The sequence below is a fragment of the Macrotis lagotis genome, chromosome 5, assembly GCF_037893015.1.
Source record: "Macrotis lagotis isolate mMagLag1 chromosome 5, bilby.v1.9.chrom.fasta, whole genome shotgun sequence".
NCBI classification, from domain to species: domain Eukaryota; kingdom Metazoa; phylum Chordata; class Mammalia; order Peramelemorphia; family Peramelidae; genus Macrotis; species Macrotis lagotis.
This window is the reverse complement of record NC_133662.1, coordinates 239,865,671-239,889,238: the sequence shown is the minus strand read 5'-3', so window position 1 is coordinate 239,889,238 and position 23,568 is coordinate 239,865,671. Positions and strand designations below refer to the sequence as shown.

At 42.5% G+C, this 23,568-nt stretch overlaps 1 protein-coding gene across 5 annotated transcripts in view; it reads left to right on the top strand.

Annotated features, from left to right (window-relative positions):
* PHF12 (PHD finger protein 12) overlaps window positions 1-23,568 on the top strand; it is a 31,946-nt gene that overhangs the window by 3,274 nt on the left and 5,104 nt on the right. For 3 of the 5 annotated variants that reach the window (XM_074189090.1, XM_074189089.1, XM_074189093.1), the window contains exons 3-9: window positions 12,768-12,840; window positions 14,770-15,163; window positions 15,675-15,795; window positions 17,528-17,660; window positions 19,310-19,474; window positions 20,489-20,647; window positions 21,377-22,175. In XM_074189090.1, the coding sequence (XP_074045191.1) occupies window positions 12,768-12,840; window positions 14,770-15,163; window positions 15,675-15,795; window positions 17,528-17,660; window positions 19,310-19,474; window positions 20,489-20,647; window positions 21,377-22,175 (1,844 nt within the window). Of the gene's footprint in view, window positions 1-46; window positions 12,841-14,769; window positions 15,164-15,674; window positions 15,796-17,527; window positions 17,661-19,309; window positions 19,475-20,488; window positions 20,648-21,376; window positions 22,176-23,568 lie in introns of all 5 variants that reach the window. The other 2 variants (XM_074189091.1, XM_074189092.1) reach the window with 2 other exon arrangements.

The window sequence follows — 23,568 nt, the reverse complement described above, 5'->3', positions numbered from 1 at the left end:
AAGACTGTCCCAATGAGCAGGTATCTATCTACCTTACCTCCCTCAGCATGCTTGCTTCCCGTCAGACGGATTTCTGCAGCATTTGCCTCCGCATGTTATATTTGGAATTGTTGGCTGGGTTTCCTCTGACTGGTATTGGCAGCAGGATCCAAAATGAGGTTTTCGAAGAATGGAAATGAAAAAAAGTCTGTGCTGCACGGGCAAAGCTGAGCTCGCCTTGGACTTGTGCGTGTTATTTTCAGCGAGTCACAGCAAGAGAAGTTTCTCACCTGAAGTGGAAAACTGCCGCCTTTAACAGGCCTGCAAAACTCATCAGGATGAGGAGCTTGGAGGATGGGTTTGTCCCTGGGTTTGCCAGGTCCCTGATTGCTCAGCAGCTCCTGGTATAATGACCTGGCTGAGAAGTTGGCCCTCTAAGCAGGACTGAGAAATTAGGGCTGGTTTGGAGATGGAACTTGTGAGGTAATGGGTTGTTGGTTTGTCCTTGTCAGTTGGCTATCCTGCCAGTGACACTTGGGAACTTCCTTTTGAGCAGTAGGATGTTTCTAAAGTACAGTGAACAAAGTTTTTTCTTTACATTCACTGTATTTCAATGAAATATATATACATATATATATGTATGTGTGTATGTGTATAAATATATATATATATATATACATAATATTGTAGTTCCATTTTCTACACAAAATTTTCTCTACAGAAGCTACTTTGATGGGAAAACATCATTTTAGAGGTTTGAAATGATCAGTCCGTATTTTAAAAATCTTAACCTAAGGATTAAAGATTTGCCTTAGTTGTCTATTTGCCAGAATTTTTATAATCTAGATGTTTTAGAGACCCTTGAAATAAGAAGACTCAGTTTGAAAAGGGGTGGAAAATATCCTGAAATACAACACTGCCCTTGGGTTTTTCTTGGCAAAGACTGGAGTAGTTTATTTTCTCCTCCAGTGGTTGAAGGCATAGGTTAAGTGACTTTTCCAGAGTCATAGATACCCTAGTGACTGAGACCAGTTTTGAACTAATGAAAATGAATCTTCCTAACTTCAGACCCAGCACTCTGTCCACTGTGCCATCGCTCTGTCCACCCTTTGGTTTTTGCCAGCATGTAAATTGTACAATTCTTTCCATCACACTTGTGAATTCTAGAGCTATGTTCCTCTGTACATCTGTTTTGAGCCCCAGTGAATTTTAAAGTTTCAAAGAAAGATTTTTTTTTAACATATAAATCCTAATCAGAGAAAATTCCAATAAATTGCTTAATTTACACTGAAGTCGTTCTAATAGTCACTGTTATGTATTGAATGAAAGGTAGTGCTTTATAGTAAACAGAATGAAAATACAAATTTTGTATAAAATTCAAAGGGATGTAGACATGCCACTCACTCATTTTCCTTCCTTTGTTTTGTCCTTTAGACCCCTTCCCATCTCCCCCAGTAATAATTTAACCTCTTTCTGCATCTGAATGAATAGCTCGGGAAGTTATTTCACTTAGATCCAGATGTGCTATATCTTAGTAAAGACAAATGCTGAGTGATTGATGGTTTGTTTCTTTTTTTGTTCTTAAAACTTTTCCTGTCAGAGAATTCTGAAGATGAACGTGACCTTTTTAATGTTGTGTAAATCCACCCCACCCCATCCCTCCAAGCCCTCTCTTTGTAAAGAATACACTCCCTCCCACATATATTAGCCACAATCTTAAAGGTCCACACGTGGCTTGAAAGAGCTAAGTGGAAGATATTCCTTATATTTGTCCCTGTACCTGGAGGCTCTGGGTTTAAGAAGGAAGATTTTAATTGCTGCAATTTGATTTATAAAACGAGTAATTAACAGCTCGCTTTGGAAATTACTTAGGTCAGCTGACTCATTTAAACCCAGGTTAACTAGAGGGAAGAGCTGCTTTTGTGCTATGGTGAGCTATCCTATGAATGTTAGGATATAAAATGCAACCCAAGTATTTGGAGAAAGCATGGAAAAGGGTTTCTTAACCTTTTTTTGTGTTTTGGACTTCTGGCTTCTGAAGACTATGAATCCCTTCTCAGAGAGTTTTGTTTTACTAAATAAAATACAAAGGAAGTCAGTTATATTAACACAACAATTATTTTCCCATCCAGGTTTACTGGTCCCTTCAGTAAGTGGCTAAGCGGTTAAAAACCATTGGTATAGAGAATATATATTTGCTTACAGGTTTCCAGTAAAACCAATTCACTATCCCTAGAGGATGATATCTTAGCTACCAGTGAGATGTCCTGCAGCAGGATCTAGTTTTGCCCCTAGAATGACAAAGTGGTAGAAAAGAAAGAAAGCCAGATGTTTGCTTTGGAAATAGATCATTTATTGGGGTGGGGGGGCCGTATTATAATTAAATCAGACCCAGATGGTTAACAAATTCCTTCCAGTGCCCTCCAACTCTTGATCCTTTCTTGAAATTCATTTCTCTAATACATACACACGTTCCTAGGATATATAGTAGAAATAGGCAGCCCAGGCCGAAGGGGTTTGGGATGTGATTTTACATGCTATGTTGACACACCTTAGGCTCCTGGGAATGTTTTCATCCTTAAGTTGCCAAAGGTTTTGAGTTGCTTTAGTAGATGTACACCTGCTCCTTGGCTGAAAAGCCCCCGTTGCTGCCCAATGAATGAATGACTCTTCAAAGGTACCTCTTCATAACCCTGGTCTCCCCAGAGATCTAACAGGAGTATGTCCCTCTGCCAGCTTTCAGAAAGAGGAGAATGTTGTATTCAATGTTAGTCCTAGACCACATTTGAAAAGGGGGCTCATCACCTTGCCCAGGATGTACCACACAAGTCATTAACTGACTTCTCTGCCCTTAACTTTAGAACAGTTCAGAAAAACAAGGGAATGATTCTGTCTTCTGCCTTTCTCTTTTTAATTACTGAAATCTTTATCTTATGATCTTAAGAGCTATCCTAAAGTTCAGTGGAGAGGGGAAAAAAATAGTGATTCTGATTTTGGAAATAGTAGACGTGATTAAGATAAGGTTTAAGCACATTTGTGTGGAATGAAAAAATTTAAAGAAATGAAAGAAATTGATAAAAGAAAATATCAAGTATAGTCAGGCTGTTTTCATTCAGTTCACCATAAGATTCTAAATATTATAAGAATACCTTGCAGAAATAAACCAAAAATTATTTAGGACCTGTTATTGGTGGAAGTTCATCAGTAACTTCGCTGCCTCATTCAAAGAATTATTCCATATTTTCTCCTTTTATTATTATTGCAATTTCCCATTGAACTGCTTCAGAGCCCAGAATTGGTGAATTCTTCTGGACATTGTTTGGGGAATAGAAATGTCTGGGTCCTTCCAAGTGTATGCTACCTTTTGTTAACACAAACATCACAGTCATTCCTCTCTGCCTAATTATGTTTGCTTTCCACTAAGTCGGTAGTTTTGCTACTAAATTTTTGCCCTTCCCATCTTTTTTTTTTTTTTTTTTTTTTTACAAATTGCACAGACTATCTCTCAGGAAATGCTACCCAGTTTTGAGAAGACAAAAGATAAATAGAATAACAGCAGGATGAGGAGAAAAATCTGAGTCTGAAGTGAACCCAGCTTCAGTCTTTCCCACTGATCTCAGCTCAGCATGAGGCACTTTTTGAAATACGGTCTATGACTGTGGGGTTTGAATTTAACTCTGGCCCCCAAAGACATAACTTTACCTCTAGGCCAGACTGGAGGAAAATCCTCTGAAATCTCAGGCAAGTTGGATTTCCAATTGGAATCCCATTTGTGGCAGCATCACCCACTTCCAGGCTTCTATGCTGCTGTGATCCCAGAAGCATATAGAGTCTTACCTTTCTCTTATCTAGGTTCTGCATTTATGACTAGAAAGAACTCATGGTGGCAGGGAAGCTGATGAATGGCACAAAACTTCAATGAGGATTGTTTAAATAAGTTCTGTTATAAAAGTGGGCTACTCAGGACTCCTATTGTTTTTCTTTCACCAGCCCGGTAACCTCTAAAGTCTTTGGGGGGGCTGTCCTCACTCCTATCTTCACTGAATCAATCAGAAGATAGCTTTTAATTATCTTTGTTCAGAGATTGAGCTTTGCACCAGATTTTTTTTTAATTTAAGAGCTGACCTTACTTTTTAGAAAGGAGGATTTTCTAAAGAGTCTTGGGGGGGGGCAGCTAGGTGGCGTAGTGGATAAAGCACTGGCCCTGGAGTCAGGAGTACCTGGGTTCAAATCCGGTCTCAGACACTTAATAATTGCCTAGCTGTGTGACCTTGGGCAGGCCACTTAACCCCATTTGCCTTGCAAAAACCTCAACAAAAAAAAAGTCTTATGGGAACAGCTGTAGATAAGAGCACCAGCCCTGGAGTCAGGAGGACCCGAGTTCAAATGTGGCCTCAGACACTTATTATGACCTTGGGCAAGTCATTTAACCCCATTACTTTGCCAAAAAAAAGTCTTATAGGCTGTCAATTGGCTGTTTTCTGCTATTAATCATTGAATTATGAAAATCGGACTCCAATAAGTTGACTAAATATTTATGGACTCAACTTTACTAATTCAACACTTAGATTATTACTAAATTTTCCTTAGGTTGCCTGTGTTTGTTTTTTAAATAGTCTTTTAGATATGGAAAGAAATTCTTCCTTAGCAGAGGTGAAGAATCTGAGTGTAGAATATTGTCTATATCATCACAGAGTTGACTGGTGGATTTTGCTAAATCAGTTTTCTCTCATTGTCATTTCAAGTGATAGCTAGATGATGGTGGGATAAGGGGGGTTATTTAGGGATGAAAGGTGAAATGAAAAGATAGCAGTAAAAAGGGGGTAAAAAAAGCCACTGATATTGGCCATTTGCTGAACACTGATTTGTGAGGGAGTTTGAGTGCTTCTCCAAAATGACAAGCATTGGAGGGTGTATGAAAATACACACACTCTTATCTTTTCATTCCTCTGTGGTTTCATCTGGCACAGATGAGAATTTACTAAAAGGCAAATGGGGTTAAATGGCCTGCCCAAGGCCACACAGCTAGGCAATTATTAAGTGTCTGAGGCCGGACCTGAACTCGGGTACTCCTGACTCCAGGGCCGATGTTCTATCCACTGCGCCACCTAGCCACCCCAAGTTGTGGCCAGATAATTCTATTTAAGAAGGGTCTATATGTTTGTTTCATTTCTTAAGTGACCTTTCCTGAAATTCCTTAAATTAAGTATATATAAAGTTTAGAATGATCATTCTTTGCATGTAAATTATCCAAATTTTTAGCCTAGACCCTCTGAGGAAGGAAGATAGTGCCCTAAGGTAAATATTGGCTTTCCGTCTCAGAGATAGCATGTTCTGCTTCTAACTAGGTCACTAGGGGTAAGAACTAGGAAGTTTCTCAGAAGCCCTAGTGGGCACTTATCTGCAGCCCCAAACCCTGGCCCAGCCCAGTTTGACAGTCTGCCCAGGAGATTACTGAAATAATGTAGGGCAGGGAGGTCTGAGGTTTCTAAGTGGAACTGAGGAATAAAGCTTACGCTGCTTTAGCTTTGATAGGGCTCCTTAATAATAAGGTCCTGTGAAAGGAAAAAAATAAATGAAGTATAAACCTCATCTCTAGTTGAACTTTTTTTCACAGTGATTATTAGAGCTTTTCATCTCCTGAGCCTTTGCTGAGTTGAAGGTGCAGAATCCAGAAGTTGTCCTTTCCCAGACTCACCGTGTTACTGTAGTTCTTGGATCACTGGCTGTGATAATCCAGTCAGGTTTGGCCCCAGCTTACAAAGAAAAATTCAACTCTCAGTCTCTCCCACCCTGGATGTTTATGGAATGCACGGGTCCATTGGTTGGATTGTATGTCCTGGCAGAACATTCCTTCTAATTGTTAAACTTATTGTTATGCCTGGAATTTTAACCATTTTTAAAAGCAAGTAAGTTTGAAGTGATTGAATGTAGTAACTATAAAAGTATGTGTTACCAGTTCAACTCCCAGGACAGTGGGAGCCAGCTAGTAGCAGCCTTTCAGAAGGTGGCAGAAATGAACACCTGACCCAGAGCTGTTAGTTTTGTACTAATTTTTTTTTCCCTCCCAAGATGCTTTGGCTTGCAACGATCTTCTCCAGGTGTCCTCTGCTGGGAGGATGCCACAGGCTAACTGCAAAGAGGCATGTCATTTGGGGGCACTGTCAGCCTGATTGAAAGACTTGTGTGCCTCTGGAAATGACGCACAGGGCTGGCTAGATCAATGGGGCATTTGTAATGCCCTGGCACTCCTATTGGTTTCCTTCTTAGCACTCCGCCACTGAGGCTGTGCGTGAGAAAAGCAGCTATCCTGAACAGGACAGCTGTGTCTGCATCAGGAACTGGGATAAAGGAGGTTTGGGGGAGAACCTCTGTGGAATTCTCCTCTTTTATCTTCCTGGAGTATCAACATGGCCATCACCTTTCCTGCCTCCACAAAATGGCCCTTCTTTCAAAAGACAAGCCAAATATATGTCCAGAGTTCTTAAATTTTTTCCTTAGATTTTGGTTTTGCCCCCTTAAAATAAAGAGTGCTGAATTGGAGTATAACCATAAATCATTTATCCTCATTTAAAAAAAAAAAACCTTAACAAACAGCCCTTTTTCCTGGATTATTGCTGGTTTGAGATGCCAGTTATGTTGTTCCTGATTGATCCCTTTGTGAATCAAGATGACCACTAGGGGGCGTTTCGGCTAATTCCTTAAAGCTCCCCCTTTGAATCCCATCAACAAGGCCAGGCTGAGGGAGGAGAGGACCGCCCCAAGGATATCTTCTTAACACAGTATTGGGCCTTAAATATGTGAGAGCCATGAAGAGCAAAACTAATCAGCACTGGTGTCAGCTTGCTGAAATAGCTCTCCCACTTCCCCAATTGGAGAGGCATGTTAGAATCGATTTTGCAGGATTTATTAGGATATTATTAAGTTTAATGGGGCTTTTTGGTTCCATTGGAAACTACCAAAGAGGTATGTAGATAAGAAATCTAGAGACCTGGAGAATTCAAAATTCTTACAGAATTTCATGCTACTAATATGAAATGCCAGCACGTGGGTGCGTGTGTGTGTGTGTGTGTGTGTGTGTGTGCGCGCGCGCACATACATTGTGTTTGCTGGTGTTTCTCTTTTTTTTAACATATTAAATTTGAAGGTAGTTTCTTAGTCTAAGTAGGATAATGGAGTGGACCAAATTCTTTTTTGAAGGCCTTCATCTCTTCTTCCCTTTGCCCAGCCTGGGTACACTACTGACCTTTAACCTAGTTACGATTTCCCCTAGCTGAAAACTGCTCTGTCTTAATTGTGCGTGTCACTTTGCTAGGTTGCCTGTTGTGACCACATCTTTACCTAGTCCTTAAATGGGAGATGTCTCCAAAATCAAAGGGATTCTCCAGCTTCCTTTCTTGCTTTTTCTTTGCTTCAACCTCCTGTTTTCTCTCCTCCCTTCTAACTCCATATTGGAAAAGTGCTTTTGTTCAATGGATAATTAACACAATGCTGTGTAGCAACAGGTCCCACTGGTGGAAAAAAAAGTTAATTTAGTGCAGGTTCATGTGTATTAATAGATGAAGAAGACAGGGGAGGGCAGAGTTGGATCAACCACATTGGTATCTGCCTTGAAATAGATCCTCTTAATTAGAGCCCAGAACCATGACAACTACCAACATCTTCTACTTGCAGTGGTGAGTGTCACCCTCATTAGTGGATGAGTGCAGCATTCTAGAGGAAAACAGGATGCAGTTCTTTGGCTCTGAACTGGGATCATATAGCAGTGAGCAAGCCTGGGCGTGCAGAGAGAGGTCCAACAGTACGGTTGTTGCATTTAGCTGGATGGGGGGTTTTCCTTTTTCCCCTTGAGTGACAGTTTTTCTTGGTTGCCCTCCAAAAATACTATTAATACTAAGATTTCATCAGTAAACAGACTGGTCATTGGAATTTGAGTTTCATTAAAGAGAGACTAGAATGAAGTGGTGATCTTCATCATTGGGCGGGGGGGAGGTCTACATACCCTTGAGATCCCAGATCCAGCTAAGGATTGAGGATAGAGCAATGCCATTTGAGGTGGCTTTGGGGGAAGGGTGTTTTCTAAAACAGCTTGGTTTGTTTACAGATGCTATGTTAACATCTTGCCAGGGTTCTCAGACCTTACTTTTATGTATGATCTAAAACAGTGAATTTGGGGGAAGAATAATCCTCAGTTATGCTGCCTTCCAAGATTCATCGCTCTGTTATTATTTTGTAGCTAGCAAAATAGCATTAAGATCAGGTAATGGCATTTAAAATAAATAGTGAACTGAAAATCAGAGCCCAGTTACTTTTCCAGTCAGGAGTTGAAGACCAAAGTTTTCCAAATACATCTGGGACAAAAATTTATCCCTAATAGTGGAGAAGAGAGAGAGAGAGAGAGAAAGGTGTTCGGCAATCCCTCCCATGTGTCATAATCTTATTAAGAATTAGTGTTTGCAAAATGCAAAAATAAAAATAGAGATCTTTAGCCTCCTGATCAGTTACAAATTATTTGAATCTGGGCAGCCCAAATTCAAAAGACAAAGCCATTTCGGGGTTTCCCTCTCTCCTTAGAACTTGATTTACTCCCAGGAGAGCTATTAAAAACTGCGAGAGAGATTGAAAGCTCCATTGCTGGTTTCAATTTGCCTTCCTTCTGCAAAACATTTCTTATCCCTCCCCTGAAACCTTTCTCTTAAATCTAAAGAATTCAAGCATCTCAGAAGTCCTCATAACTTAGAAGTGTGATTTTTTTTTTTCCTCTAAAAATGATCAGTGAATAATAGAATTTTAGAGCTTGCAAGGACAGTGGATGATGGAAACAATCCAAATCAACTCTAATTTTATAGGTGAGGAAATAGATATAAACTTGCCTCCTAGCCATCATATAACTATTTTGTATCAGTGCCGGGACTGGGCCCCGTCTCTCAGGTGCTTCTTCCCCTGAATCTCCTAGAACTCAGAGCAGGATACTAATGGTACTAAAATTAGAGAACTTATGACATCTTCCATTTCTAAAAATCTCTGAAATATCTAGTCACTGAAATCTTTGATTTTTGTATATCTATGAAGAGTTTCCATTTGGTTTTCTTTATTAGAGTGTCAAAGAGTTTGAATTTCCGATATCCTATTTTCATGTACTTCAGTATTCTTCTTTTATGTGATTATAACAACAAAGTCCTCAAACAGGGAAGACCATGGTCTTCTGTTTTCCTCTGTAGTTATCTTCTCTGACAGCACCCTAAATCATGACTTTGCAACAACAGAATAAACACCCTCATTTATGGATCTGAGGAAATTCTAAACTGTTGCCTAAAAAATAAAAGAATTCTTTCTGGTTCTTAAGGTAATGACTTCAAAGACAGTATCTTTGGGTTGAGACTCTGTTATTCCACTAAACCTTGAACTTGGTAAAGAACAGTCTCTTTACAACAATTATTGGCAGTTAAGGAGAGAGATTTCTCATAGTGCACAGACTTATCCTAATGAAGTAACCCCAGTAGTCCTTTTCATTCTCAATAGTTTCCTTTTGACCAGTTATTTATTTGGGGGGGGGGGATGATCATTTATCTTCTGGTATTTGAGAAAGTGTCAGGGCTATTTGACAGATTTATTTTTTTAACTCCCAACTTACAGGTGATCCTTTCTGCAGACTCATAATTGGCAAAGTTTAAAAATATATGAACCTCTTTACAAGAGAAATTCAGTAAGACTTTGAGACATAGCAGCTGATAATTCAACATAGGGCAAGTTTGAGACACCCCCCCCATGACAACACAATCCCAAAGATTTTCATTACTATTTACATGATAGTGATGTGAAGCAATATTCAGTCTATTTGCAAAACAGCCTCTTTTTAGGAACTGACTCCTCAGCTTATCCCTCAACTTCAGTTAAGGCTTCCCTGTACTAGTTTCATAATGTCTTTTCTCCCTAAACATAGGAACTGAAAAGTCAACTTTTAAAATAACTAGAAATAAATTGAGGGGGGGAGACCCATAGTAGGGAAAAAAGGAGGTACAGAGTGCTCTCTGAAGAAGGGGAATTTTGTCGAGGAATTCTGTGTTCTAGATCAAAAAATACTCTCTAAACAAGGTTCACTCTTTTAGAAGACTTATGTCTCCCTCCCTATCAATCATATTTTTAGAGGATTCTCTTTCACAGAGTGTGTGTGTATATGTGTGTATATATATATATATATATATATCCTTTTTAAATTTTCTCTTTTTTTCAGTCCTTCTGATAAAGTTGGGAACTTTTGTTTTAAGTGAACAAAGAAATATCTCTGATTCTCCTCTTATCCTCTTTGGTACATGAAAGGAACATTCTAATTTCCTAAACATTTTCCTACATTTAGTGTCTTCCTTTTTTTCCATTTATCCCCAAAGCTGCCTGTCCCCATTGAACAAATACCTTTGTATACACCCAAGAAGGATTCTTAGAGCTTCCATCTAGAATTCTTGGGCCATCTGGAAACAAAGCTTTCGAAAAACTCTTCTGGCAACAGCGTATCAGAAAGGAGCAGAGATGAGAATAAAATTGTTTTAAAAAATGGAAATAAAAAAATAAAATGAAAAAATGGAAGTAATGAGTGGTATATAACTCCTGGAAAAAATACAAATAAAAACTTTCTCTCCAGTCTGTACTCTCATTATTTAAGTAACAGACAAAAAAAAAGTGGATCATATCTTGTGTGCTAAAACCAAATATTGCTCCTAGATTTTTTTTTTTCTTTTTGAAGGAAACTGTGATTGAGCTTTCGAGGCATCTTTGTGGTTATCAGTGCATATTAACCAAACCCTTCTCTGCAGCTTGAATCTTTGAGATTGCCCAAGGTTATGGTAGAGGGGAACTTTTAAAGGCAAGTCTTTGTGAGTCTGGGCCCTTCTGTCCCTACTACATCAATGCCTTAGCAAAAGCTGCCTAACTATCCCCAGTGTAATCTGCCAGAATCATGTTAATAAGTACCTGAACTTTTGAACCACCTGTTCTATTATTTCCTACCCAATTTGTAGCCTATGTATAGGTTTATTTTACCTGCAATATGTATGAGATATTATTGGAACTATGGTAAATTAAACAGAGTTAAATTAAATTAAATATTTACATAGTTTTTTTTACAATTAGCAATCTTTTTTTCCTCATATATTCCTTCTTAGTACTCTGTAAGACTTTCAGGTTGATGATTATATTCCCACTTAACAGGTAAACAAAGTATAAGCTAGTGAGTAACAGGATCTAGTTCTTCTGACTCCAATTCCCAGGATCTTTCCAAATGAATAGTAGACAGAAAGGTTAGAGATTGAAAGTGTGGACATGGAGATGCTCAGAGGAGTTGTGACCTCTCTTCAACAGGACCCCTAAAGCCAGGAGTCACCTGTCCCCCACAGCCCAATCTACTTGGCCTTGACTATTCTCTGGAACGATTGTCCTCCTTTGGAGTGAAGAAAGAGGGAAAGCTCATCAAATGAGCATATGGTTGGTTGTCTGTCAAAGAAGAGAGCAAGTGTCTTACCTTAATTTTCTGAAATGACCTTGTCAATTAACTTCAGCTTGATTTCATAAGACCTTGACCCTGCCGTCTTAGGGCAATGCTATCTGGAATCATTTTCTTGAAAAGTTTTGTTACCCTGTTTTGCTTTATCTGCCGAGGACACTCCTTTCAATTAATCCATAGGCTCTCCATTGGTCCTGGTCAGTTCCCCTCTATCTCACCTCCTTTTTATGTATGTAGCTTGAGGAAGAGCATAAGAGGTCAAAACTAGTGGACCAGGGAAACAGGTCATAATCAAGAGTTGGCCCTGAGAGTAGCTTTTAAATAGAACAGGCCAGCAAGAGTCTCAGTCGGTGGACATTTTGGGCTTGCCCTTTGTTCAGACAGCTGGCCTAGAGAATAGTAGTGGAAGCTGGTGCAGTTGACATTCCCCCAGTCCTTTGGTATCTGAGACATGTCTGAACAGACCATATGCCTCCAGATTTTTTGTCTTCTGATAAGCAACTCCTTGAGATGTTAATGAGTCCTTTAAGGGACTTTGAAAAGGGAACAGGAGCTCAGGTTGACTTTTAGAGGCTTGTTATATATTCTCTGGTGAAGTCCCTCTGTGGGACTGAATAATTTCACAATTCTGCTACTGATTTGGGTCTAAACTCTAAGGTTGGTCAAGCAGTTTTCACTCAGTTACCAAAAGGCGAATATTTATTCACAATTCAGTGGCATTTCTGGTATTTTTCACACTTGATGGAAGGACCAAATAAATGACTTCTAGGAACTAAGACTGAGAACCACCTGAGCACAGAAAGTGTTCTTAGGAACATGTAAATTCTTTCCAAACATATTTGTGACTCCAAAGTACAAGGAGGTCAGTGTGACTCCATAAGGACCATTAGCTTAGAGGCTGAGAAATGAACAGTTAGTTCCAAGTTGCCTTGAAAAAAGGGACTTCTCCAGAGATCTGCCTCTCAGTTCAACAGACAGCATATTTCAGAGGGGTGCTAAAGCTTAGGGCTCCAAACTAATTCACTGTACCCTTCTGTAAATCTAGCCATGGATGCCCTTGATCTGGCATCTCTTTTATCACATGAGGAAAGCAGGATTGACTCAAAGGGATATTGAAAATATAAACTGAGCTGCACTGAGAGACCATGGTGTGTGTGTGTGTGTGTGTGTGTGTGTGTGTGTGTGTGTTTGTCTGTGTTGTGCTGACTGACTGGTGGGAATGAGGGTCTGGGAGCATGCTGCTGGGTTCTGGGCTTGTGTCTGAGCTAGCCCTTGTCCCTTCTTATTACAGTAACCCTCCGCTGAGTGAAGAAATGTTGCCTCCTGGGGAGTGGATGTGTCACCGGTGCACTGTTCGACGGAAGGTAAAAAATTTCCTTCTGGGGACTAACCACGATCAGACTTCCTAATTGGCTTGCTCTTGAAATCTTTGAATTTGCTACCTACTAACCCTTTTTACTGCCTGTCTCCCCCTTGCCCTGGAATTACCAGTGTGACCTAGTAGGATATAAAAAAATCATAACATGGGGTTACAGTGACAGGGAAAGGAAGGAGATGAACTTACACTAAGTAACCAGTGGCCAAAGTCATTCTGTCCCTGCTGTTGGGTGTAGTTTTATTTCTGAGTTCTTGGTGAGATCTCAGCTGTCCACAGTTGGAATTGGCTTTTCCGTTAGAATGGAATTCAACCAACAACAGACCATAAAAGTATGGCTGTTGCCCAACTCAGTAAGAATGGAACCTAACCTATCCTAAGGCAAACAAATCACTAGCGGGGAGAAATTTGACCAGGTGTAGTAGCAAGGTGAAGACTTTGACAAACCTTAGCATCTCTGTCCCACCCACTATCCTTAGTCTCAGCTGGAGGCATCTGTACCTTTAGTTGCATTTCTTCATATTTTGGTACTTGCTATAAGAACAGATTTGAGTTTTCCACCCTGAAAACTTATGTAAGTTATAAAAGTAAAGTCATATCTTAAGGAATTGGAGTTATGATTCTAACCAGAGTATTTAAGGGCCAGGCTTCAAACTGTGGGCTTGGATTGTAGCCCACGATGGATTTTTAAATTTAGACCCACCCAAACCCTTTGGTGGATGAGTGAATGACTCTACTTTCTTGTGACATCACTCTGTTTTCTGTGGCCCTAGAACATGATGTCATAGTAAAGGATGACTTCCTTGTTTGCAGAAACAGGATGAGGAAATGATTCAAAAAGATTGTGGTTTTTATGTGTAACATAGTCCTCAGCCTTTAAGAAGAAGGTAAACAGTGTTGCGGACTTGATTTTTCAAATGTGTGCACAAGGGTTCCTGTTTAAAGCAAGCCAGAGCCAAGTCACCAACCTAAACCACAGCTGCATTTCAGTTCCTCTTAAAGTCAACAAACTGAGTAACCGTTGCCTGGCCTGGCCTGAACCTGACAATCTCTTTCCCTGCATCCATAAGCTCCCACTAAGGAGGAAACCTCTTCAGAACTTGCTAGCCAGAAGAAATGGAACTCACTAGAGAAACCAAGATCCCTCCTAGCCTCTGTTTTCAGTTGCTCAAGGCCCTTTGTTAGCATTGGAGGGAAGGGGGAGGGAGGGAGTTATAACTGGTCCTTCTTTTGGAGCCGCCCAGTCACCACACCCTTTCCTTATCTCCCATTATTTCCATTGCATCCTCTCTCTTACTTGGCTCCTCCAATCTCCAGCTGTTGGGGATGCTCACCCTCCCTAGGCCATTGGATGCATTTTTAGATAGGAACACTGATCTCTAACAGGTCGCCCAGGGTCACAGCAGAGGATGACCAAACAAGGACCTAGAACCAGAGGTCTCCCTTGAAGATTTAGGGAGAACCTTAGACTTATTAGCCAGATCATACTGACTTTGCCTCATCGCTCCTTTTCCTAATAACATTGTTTGTTAATGTAACAGCTAAACATGACATGTTAGAAATTAACTTTCCCATAAACAAGTGAACCTCGTCAGCTGTATCAGCCGGAGGTGGCCCCTTCGGTTTCATATCCCTTTCTAATATTGTGTGACACTTGGTTAATGGCCAAGACCACATGGAGGCGAGACTGTGTATCAGCTTAGATACAATGTTACATTTCATGAGTTACTTTGAACCTGACAATTGGTATTCTAAGCTGACTTAAAAGACTCCTCAGTGCAGATGATACTGTAGGAGGAGCCTTTGGGGTTATAGAATTTGTCCAGGTGTTCTAAAAGTGCTTTCTAGACCCGTCTTTCACTGTTTTGTGGTATTTGCTATAACTTTTTGTGATGGGTCTGCCTTTTCATTTATGCAGAAGCGAGAACAGAAAAAAGAACTGGGCCAGGTCAATGGACTGGTGGACAAATCTGGCAAACGAACCACGTCCCCCAGCAGCGACACAGACCTGTTGGATAGGTCAGCTGGTAAAACAGACCTCAAAGCCATTGCCCAGGCTCGTATCCTGGAGCGGAGGGCTAGTCGGCCTGGCACACCCACATCTAACGCAAGCACAGAGACCCCCACCTCGGAGCAGAATGATGTGGACGAGGACATCATCGACGTGGATGACGAGCCGGCGGCAGCAGAGATGGACTGCGGGCAGCCCCAGCTGAAGCGACCATTCGAGCTGCTCATAGCTGCAGCTATGGAGCGAAACCCAACCCAGTTCCAGCTGCCCAATGAGCTGACCTGCACCACGGCACTCCCAGGTGAGGCCCATGGGGCAGTGACCACAGCACTTCTGTGCTAAGGACCCAGTGAGCTTAGCTCTGGTTCAGGCAGCACCCATCACGCTGACAAGAAGTCTCCCCTTTCCCAAGGAAACTCCCATCTTCCTCACAGCCTCTCCATGGAGCTGGCTAAGCAATTCTGTTTTTTATCTCGTACAAAATTAAATTGCCTAGTTTTTAGAAACCTGCAGATCAGGACAAGTGGAGCCAGGCCCTTCATTCTCCCAAATAGATCTTGATATTGGTTCATTGAAATGGTTTGGATATTCACATGTTTGCCTGATTCCAGGAATGGTCTTTCTGGGGAAATGGATGCTTTTGAAGTTCTCTTTCCTCCTACTCTTTTTCTCTCGACTCCCTTTTCTTATTTTCCCCTGATACCACCCACATTTAATACCAGACCCCTAGTCTAAGTGGTGTGTCCTTCCAGTTGTCTCCTTTCTGCTCTGAAACCAGGAGCAAGACAGTGCACTGTTGGTTTGTTTTCCAGGTACTAGCAAGAGGAGGAGAAAAGAAGAAACCACCGGGAAAAATGTCAAGAAGACACAGCATGAATTGGATCATAATGGTCTGGTTCCCTTACCAGTCAAAGTCTGCTTCACCTGTAACAGGTATTCGTGTCCTCCCTAAGGCTAAATTGCATTCAGTAGCCAGAGTCCATTTCTCATCTCCCTGGAACAAATGCTTCTCTTTTCCCAAATCCTTGGGGTCTTCACTTCCCCATTATTTTCCATTTTCTCCTCTCAAATATGCTGTTCACCTATAACCACATTCGGGGGAGTTGTGAATATGCTTGACTGAGAGACAAAACTTTACAATTCTTCATTCCTGATGTAGATGAAAGGTCATTGTGTCCCATGAGTTTAATTAAGCCCTTCTCTTTTTACCTATTTGGGTTCTCTCAATAATAGAAACATCAATAAATTATTTGATATATAATATAGTCCTTTTATATAGGCACCCTGAAAGATAACAAGAACAGTAATTCGTGTGTACATAACTTTGATAGTTGTAAGGGGCCATCTCCAGATTTCCTAATCTATACCTGACCTCTGGACTCAGACAGCTTGGAGGAGAAAGTGAGGCTGATGATTTTGCATTCTCCCCGGACCCCCCCCCCCCCAAAAAAAATCCACATCACTTGCAAGTCATGACATCACCTTCCTGGTATCATAGTCCTCTTCAAGAACAAAGAACAATCAACAGTTATAAGGGGCTTCCTCACAAAAAAAAAACCCTGTTAAATTACTAGCACATGTATTAGGAGCTTCATCTTATAGATGAGAAAAGCAAGATTTATGTGAAATGCCTGAGCCAAGGTTTATATACAGGGCTTCTGGATCCAAGTCATTGTCTCTTAGACCATGCTCTTTTATAGAGAGACCCTGGTTTCCCAGCATCCCTGAGAACAGGACAATGAAGTATCTTTAATTGTACCATCAGAGACTTAGACAAAACAACAGGCAGGATTTTTCAGTGGATAGTTTAGATAGCTAAACATTGAAAAAATAAAACTGGAGAGGGTTTCTAAATACCAGGCATCCATCTGGTTAGAGGGCTGAGGTATTAGAATATCTGGAAGCAAATGGTTTGATGAGATGACCCCCAGGGTCTGAGCTTTCAAAAGTAGAAAGAAATCATTGAAGTCTCTAGGTGGAAAGTTAATTAGCTTCCCTAGAATCCTGGCTCACTTCAGGTTGAGAGCTCCTCGGTGAAAGGATCTTAGCCACTTCATTTATTAAATCTGGACTCATCAGGTCATCCTCTGGTCAGGGCTGGGCCAGCTGGAGAAAAGCACCAGCAAAAGGATCCAGAAAAGGTTTCCAAAGCAGAGCATTGGTGGGAGGAGAATGCAGCGTCAAACTTTCCAATGCAGGCAGGAAGTTTTAGTAGTGAAATTGTCTTTGGAATGCTAAGATAGCCAAGTAATGAATGCTTATTGGCGTTTGTTTGTACCCCCTCCGAAACTTGCTTATGGGGAAAAACTGGAATCCCACTTTGCTTGCACACCATTCTCCTGACTTCAGGGCAAGCAGTTTTACAGAGCAAGGAGTGAGGAATCTTGGTGCAGGGAGATGACCTCTGGAAAGAGTGAGGATGTTTTTCCACATGAGATGGGGGCAGTCTTGTGAGGCCCTTCCTGTTCTGCCACTTTAGTTCTACTGCCACAAGTATTCCCCATCCCCCCAGAGGCACCTCCTTCAAGGGAGGGCAGGGCTAGCTAGCCACCAAGCCCATGTGCCTTCCTGGGGTGGGGGGGGGGGTTGGGGAGGGAAGAGGATCCTGCCTGGATGCCTGGATGCTCTCATTTTGTTCATAAATGTACACCTGTCATTTTTGCAGGAGCTGTCGAGTGGCACCTCTGATCCAGTGTGATTATTGTCCCCTCCTGTTCCACATGGACTGCCTCGAACCACCACTCACTGCCATGCCCCTGGGCAGATGGATGTGTCCCAATCACATAGAACATGTGGTGGTAAGCATCTGATCTAACCCCCTCACTTTACCAATGAGGCAACTGAGGTCCACAGAGATGCAATGACTTAACCAAGATGCTCCAGCTAGAGAGTGACCTAGTCAGGGTACAATCCAGGACTTTTGACTTTTCATTCCTCCTTGGCCTATCAGCATTATTTGTTCCAGTTTGTTTAGCTCTCTTTCTGCTTAAGAAATTAATTTATGCTCCCTGTCTACACAATTCCAGATTATTTTGACATACCTCAGGCATATGAGTTGGCTATTGTCTCTTCCTCCCCCCACAAAAAAAAAAAATCTCTACAAGCTACAAATTTATTTCACAAATGATTGGTTGCTTAGAAGTAATTCATTAGATAATGAATCCCACAGTTGACAAAGGACCCCCCTGTAGGAATTATTGGTATAGTACTAGAAAGAATCTTAACAATGATAAAATGAGCAAATGGTCTGGAAATTTGTCTCCCAACATCTAATTTTAAACCTTCCCTGTTCTTAGAGGGGAAAACTTTGGAAAGCTATAAAAATATTCTTCTCTCCCAGGAATCTTTCTCATGAAAAGTAGAGGTACATTTCCCAGACCAGATTTCAAGAGGCAAGAACAGAATTGGATACCACTATCCAGGATAGAGTAGGCTTCCCCCTCTCTGAAGCTGGGCCAGTTAACAAAGTCGAACTCACGAGCAATAGAAGACCCAGAGAAAACAGCAGGTTTTTGCCTGAAAAATAGAGGGAAGATTGTTCTTTTGATTTAAATGAAAGCATCTGTACTGACAGAGGGGATGACCATCAGGCAGCGTGGCAGTGGTGAGCCTTTGCCCTCTTCTTTTGTGGGTCATTATTCACATCCTGATTCTCATAGTGAAGAACAAATTCTCCCTGAAGTTCTTGATTGTGTTTTGGCTTAGTCACTGCTGTTACAGCCTTTCCCTAACATGGGTCTGAAACATCTCTATGTAGGAACTATCTATTCCCCTCTTCGAGTCTCACATCCGTTCTGTTCCCTCTTTTTTAGCGCTAAGGTTCAGGGTAAGGGGATAAAGGTGAGAAGAGAGTAAGGGGAAGGCATTGGAGCTTCCATGTACTTTACTATTGGCAACTCTTAAACACCTTCATTTTACAGAAATAAGTAAAGGATTTCCCATGCTCACCCAGCTAGTTTAATGGCAATGCAAGAGTGAGACTGGAGGTCTTTATTCCCACCCTGAACATGCCTCTGTCATCATTCCTTTTCATCTTAGGTTTTCTCAGCCTGGAATGAAAAGCAAGATTTTCCTCCCCATTTTACAGAGGGAAACACTAATGGTTCCTAATCATCAATTCCACAGTATTCTTTTCATGGTAGAGAATATTGTTTTCCTAGGAGTGACAGTGACCTCCAGGGCCCCACCCCTCCCCTCCCCCCATGGAGTCAGGAGCATACCCTCTTTTCTTTCTACCAGATCTGGGGAAGGGAAGAGAATGGGGGAGGGGGTGGCGGCTGCCTGTGACCTCATAACTCTGGAGTGGGAGCTTTGAAATGGAAGCAATTCAGTAACATGGTAAGGATCATTTCTGAAGAGGAGGGGGTCAGAAGCACATGTGGACCTCTCCCAGCCCCATAACAATAGGTGGAAGCAGGGGGGTCTCAGGTCCCTGTCTTTCTTACAGCTGAACCAGAAGAACATGACCTTGAGCAACCGCTGTCAGGTGTTTGACCGATTCCAGGACACCATCTCCCAGCATGTGGTCAAAGTGGACTTCCTGAACCGCATCCACAAGAAACATCCCCCAAACCGCCGGGTGCTGCAGGCCGTCAAAAGAAGAAGCTTGAAGGTAAAAGTAGAGTCATTAGCCAGAAGGGGAATCTCATCTTACCGAACTTTCCTTCCTTTCCTTTGTCCCTGGACAAGAAGATGCTGTAATCAAGTTTTTCAGCTGAAGTTCCTTCTCTTGGCCACAATCACACAGACAGGGCGGGGGACGAGACAAAGAGACTACAAATTGCAAAACCGAGGAAGATGAATCATTTTTCCTATTTTGCCCTGGATTGGACATTTCCTTTAGAAGGAAATTGGAAGTTCCCCTCCCTCCCCAGTCTCTTCTAGAAGGGAAAAAAAAGCCTCCAGATTTAAAGATAGCAATTTGTGACTATTGACTATGTAATACAGAATAAAGATACATTTGTGCAGAAATGGAAATCGCATTTTTCCATAAATTATTTCAAGTAGATCATTACAATTTAGAAAAGTTTAGATTAATTTGGTGAGTGCAGATTCAAAGAAATTTAACTCTTCAGTACTGAAACCTTATGGTTTAAGGTCCAAGGGAGATGGACTAAGTGTCTTCAACAAGCCTCATCTAGTCTGGTGGATGGTTTCTCCACTCATAGGCCAACATCTCAGGACATTCCATTGGCTAGCTTTGGTGACTGATACTTGGAATGGTTTGATAGGAATAGTAGTAAAGAACTACAATCGATATTTTTCCTTTCACATTATTGGTAAGATCGATTTTCAGCTTATTTCATTGCTTACTCTGTAACCCAAAGGACAGCTGGTGTCATTACTGTTGCTCCTTCTTGAGCTGTTTCAGGTCTGGTTCCATCCCTCACTCCATATTCCAGCTCTCTACCATGTTTGCAAAAGACATTGTGAGGGTGGTGTGGTTCCCTCCTAGGAAAGGCAAATCAACGAATGTCAATTAGCGAACACACATCTAAAGGGAAGGCTCGTGCTATCTCTGCAGTGTATCAGCCCAGCGCAAAGTTTGCCACACCGCAGTCACCTCTGGTCACTCTGGTGCAGGTATGTAAAGACTCATGCCAACACTCCCTCCACTCTCCCCTAGGTTCCTGATGCTATCAAATCCCAGTACCAGTTTCCACCTCCACTGCTCGCACCCGCAGCCATTCGGGATGGGGAACTGATCTGCAATGGGGCCCCCGAGGAGTCGCAGAAACACCTTCTGAACCCTGAACACTCTGCTAGCCAGGCAGAGCAACAGGAGGTGAGTGAGGGCCTGACCAGCAGAGGGTCCTGCTGAGGCCCCCCTGCCTTTCCTCTTCACTCTGGGAACTGAAGCTGGACTAGGGAGGACAGAAAAGAGGAGGCCCTGGTGCTGCAGTAGTCTGCAGCCACCCAGAATCTCATTTATTAGAAAACCATCTGACTTTGTCCCACAATGCACCTGCCCAGGTCCTCTCCCACTCCCATCCAAAGCCCATCCATCCTGCACTTCATAGACTCTTATCAAGTCCTAGAACAAATACCTTGAACTCTGGAGTATTTGGGGAAGAGCAGATACATGTCTTAGAGCTAGAGAAAACGTGAAATTCACTCCAAAAAGTGTTGGCCATGCCCCCATCCCTGAAGGACAGATTCCTCCAGAGCTGCTCCCTTCCTTTATCCCCATCCTTCTAGAATACCTGTCCCCTGAGAGACCTCCCATCTCTGTAAAGTCCAAAGGGATCCCACATGAAGACCTGGAAGGTCACCCAGATTGTGCCGGGGATAGGGGCCTAAGAGGAGGTCACCAAGTGTCTGCTTCCTAGCTCTTCCCTCACTAGAGCTTGCCTGGCAGTGCCTGGCGCCTGGCGCCCGGAGCCGCTTCCCCGCACCGAAGAGCGTCATCGGCTGGCTTTCTGGATCTCGTGCGCGACGCCCCCACTGCTGCAGGGGGTGAATCCCTGCCCCTGGCTTCTCCCTCCTCTGACCTGCCTTTCCTTTCTGTTTGCAGTGGCTCTGTAGTGTTGTTGCACTCCAGTGCAGCATATTGAAACATTTATCTGCTAAGCAGATACCCTGGCATTGGGACTCTGAACAGACAGAGAAGGCTGATATTAAGCCTGTTATTGTGGCTGACGGCTCAATCACCACCTCTCTGCAGGCAGCTGACAAGGCACCCACACCGTCCCTTTACCCAATGTCTTGCCCCTCCGGGATGACCACTCAGAACTCCCTGAGCTCATCTCCTTCCCAGCAGCTCCCAGCCCCCGAGGACGTCAACTGCAGCTCTTGTTTGGACAAATCCAAGAAAGTGGTGGCCTGTGGGACCTCTAATGGCCCAACAGGCACAGAGGTGAAAGCCAATGGCCCTCACCTCTATGGTATCCCCCCAGATCCCCCAGACCCCCGACGGCTCCAAAGTTCTGGGACCACTCTCCCAGTAGTTTCCCACCGGCAATCATGGTCCCGGCCCCTCACCCCACCAGCGGCTGGGGGCCTTCAGAACCACACTGTTGGTATCATCGTGAAGACGGAGAACACCACTGGCCCTGTCTCGTGTACCCAGAGGAGTTTGGCATCTGTCCCGAGCCTGCCACCTTCCATTCCCAGTTCTTGTGCCAGCCTAGAGACCACCAGCACTTTGCAAAGAAAGAATGTTCAGACACAGTTAGGACCCCCACTGACAGATTCGAGGCCTCTTGGCTCACCCCCAAATGCTACTCGGGTGCTTACTCCCCCCCAGGCGGCAGGAGATGGCATCTTGACAGTGGGAGCCAACCAGCGATTCTGCTCACCAGCGCCATCTTCAGGTAAGTGTCACTGTGCCCCTACTATACCTAACAAAATCAGTTCATGGACTTCAGGCAACTTTGGACACAGTCTTGTCCATAAGACCATTTCTCCCCACCCTCGTCTACTCCATCTCAGCTGCCATGCCCACATGCTTCCTTGGTCCCCATTGGACAGAAATAGAACCCCAAGCAACTTGAACATGGCTGGAGTCCCCTAGTAGCATGTCAGCCCAGATCATGTGGCCCTTTGGTCACCTGGTTCCATCTGCTTCCTTTGAGCCCTTTCTCTTGCTCTGGGGTTGGTAAGTCAGGATTTCACAGTCAAAGGGTAAGCCTGGGAATTGATTGGGAATGTATCCAGAACTTCCCTGGGTCGACTTTCTACAAAACTTCGATATCAGTCTTTGGAACACCCGCCCAGGGCTTATGGCATCAACCAGAAGCAGACCCTAATAGCTCCAAACTCCAGGAAGGAGGTTAGGAGAAAAGAAAACTTCATGGGTATAAGTTTTCTATATAAGGTTGCCCCCAGAATTTGTCATCCAGCCAAGAAGATTGCATCACTCCATCCTTTCATGTGAAAAAATTGCAGTTTGCCATTCAGTATCTGAATGAGGAGCAGCTAGATGGTGCAGTGGATAGAGCACCGGCCCTGGAGCCAGAAGGACCTGAGTTCAAATGTGGCCTCAGACACTTAATAATTACCTAGCTGTGTGACCTTGGGCGAATCACTTAAGTATCTGAATGAGGTTTCAAGTCCTGGTCCAATTTGAGTTTCACATTTTTCTCCCTTTTCTCCTCCCTCAACAGCAGGTAATCTGATATAGAGTATACATTTATAATTATGTTAAACATATTTCTGTTAGTGAAAGAAGATTCAAAACAAAAGGGAAATAAAAATCCATGAGAGGGGTAAAAGACATAAAGCATAAAACAAATAAAGTGAAAATAGTTTGTTTTGGTCTGCATTCAGACCTCCATAGTTCTTTTTCTGGATGTGAATGGTATTTTCCATCACAAGTCCTTTAGAATTGTCTTTGATCATTGTACTGCCGAAGAGAGCTAAATCTATCACAGTTGATCATCATGTGTCTGCTGACTTCACTCAGCATCAATTCGTGTTAAGTTCTTCCAGGCTTTTCTGAAATGCACCTGTGAATAATTTCTTATAAAATAGTAGTCAGTTAACCTTTTTGTTTCTGTTTCCTCCTCTACAAAATGAGCTAGAGAAGGAAATGGTAGACCACTCCAGTATCTTTGCCAAGAAAACCCCAAATAAGGTCACAAAGAATATCAGATATGACTGAAAACAGCTGAACAACCAAAACATGTTATGCAGCCTCTTGTAGTTTTGTTCAAATCTTAAACAAGTGGTCCCCTACATAAGAGATTCTATATCAGGAATGGTTTC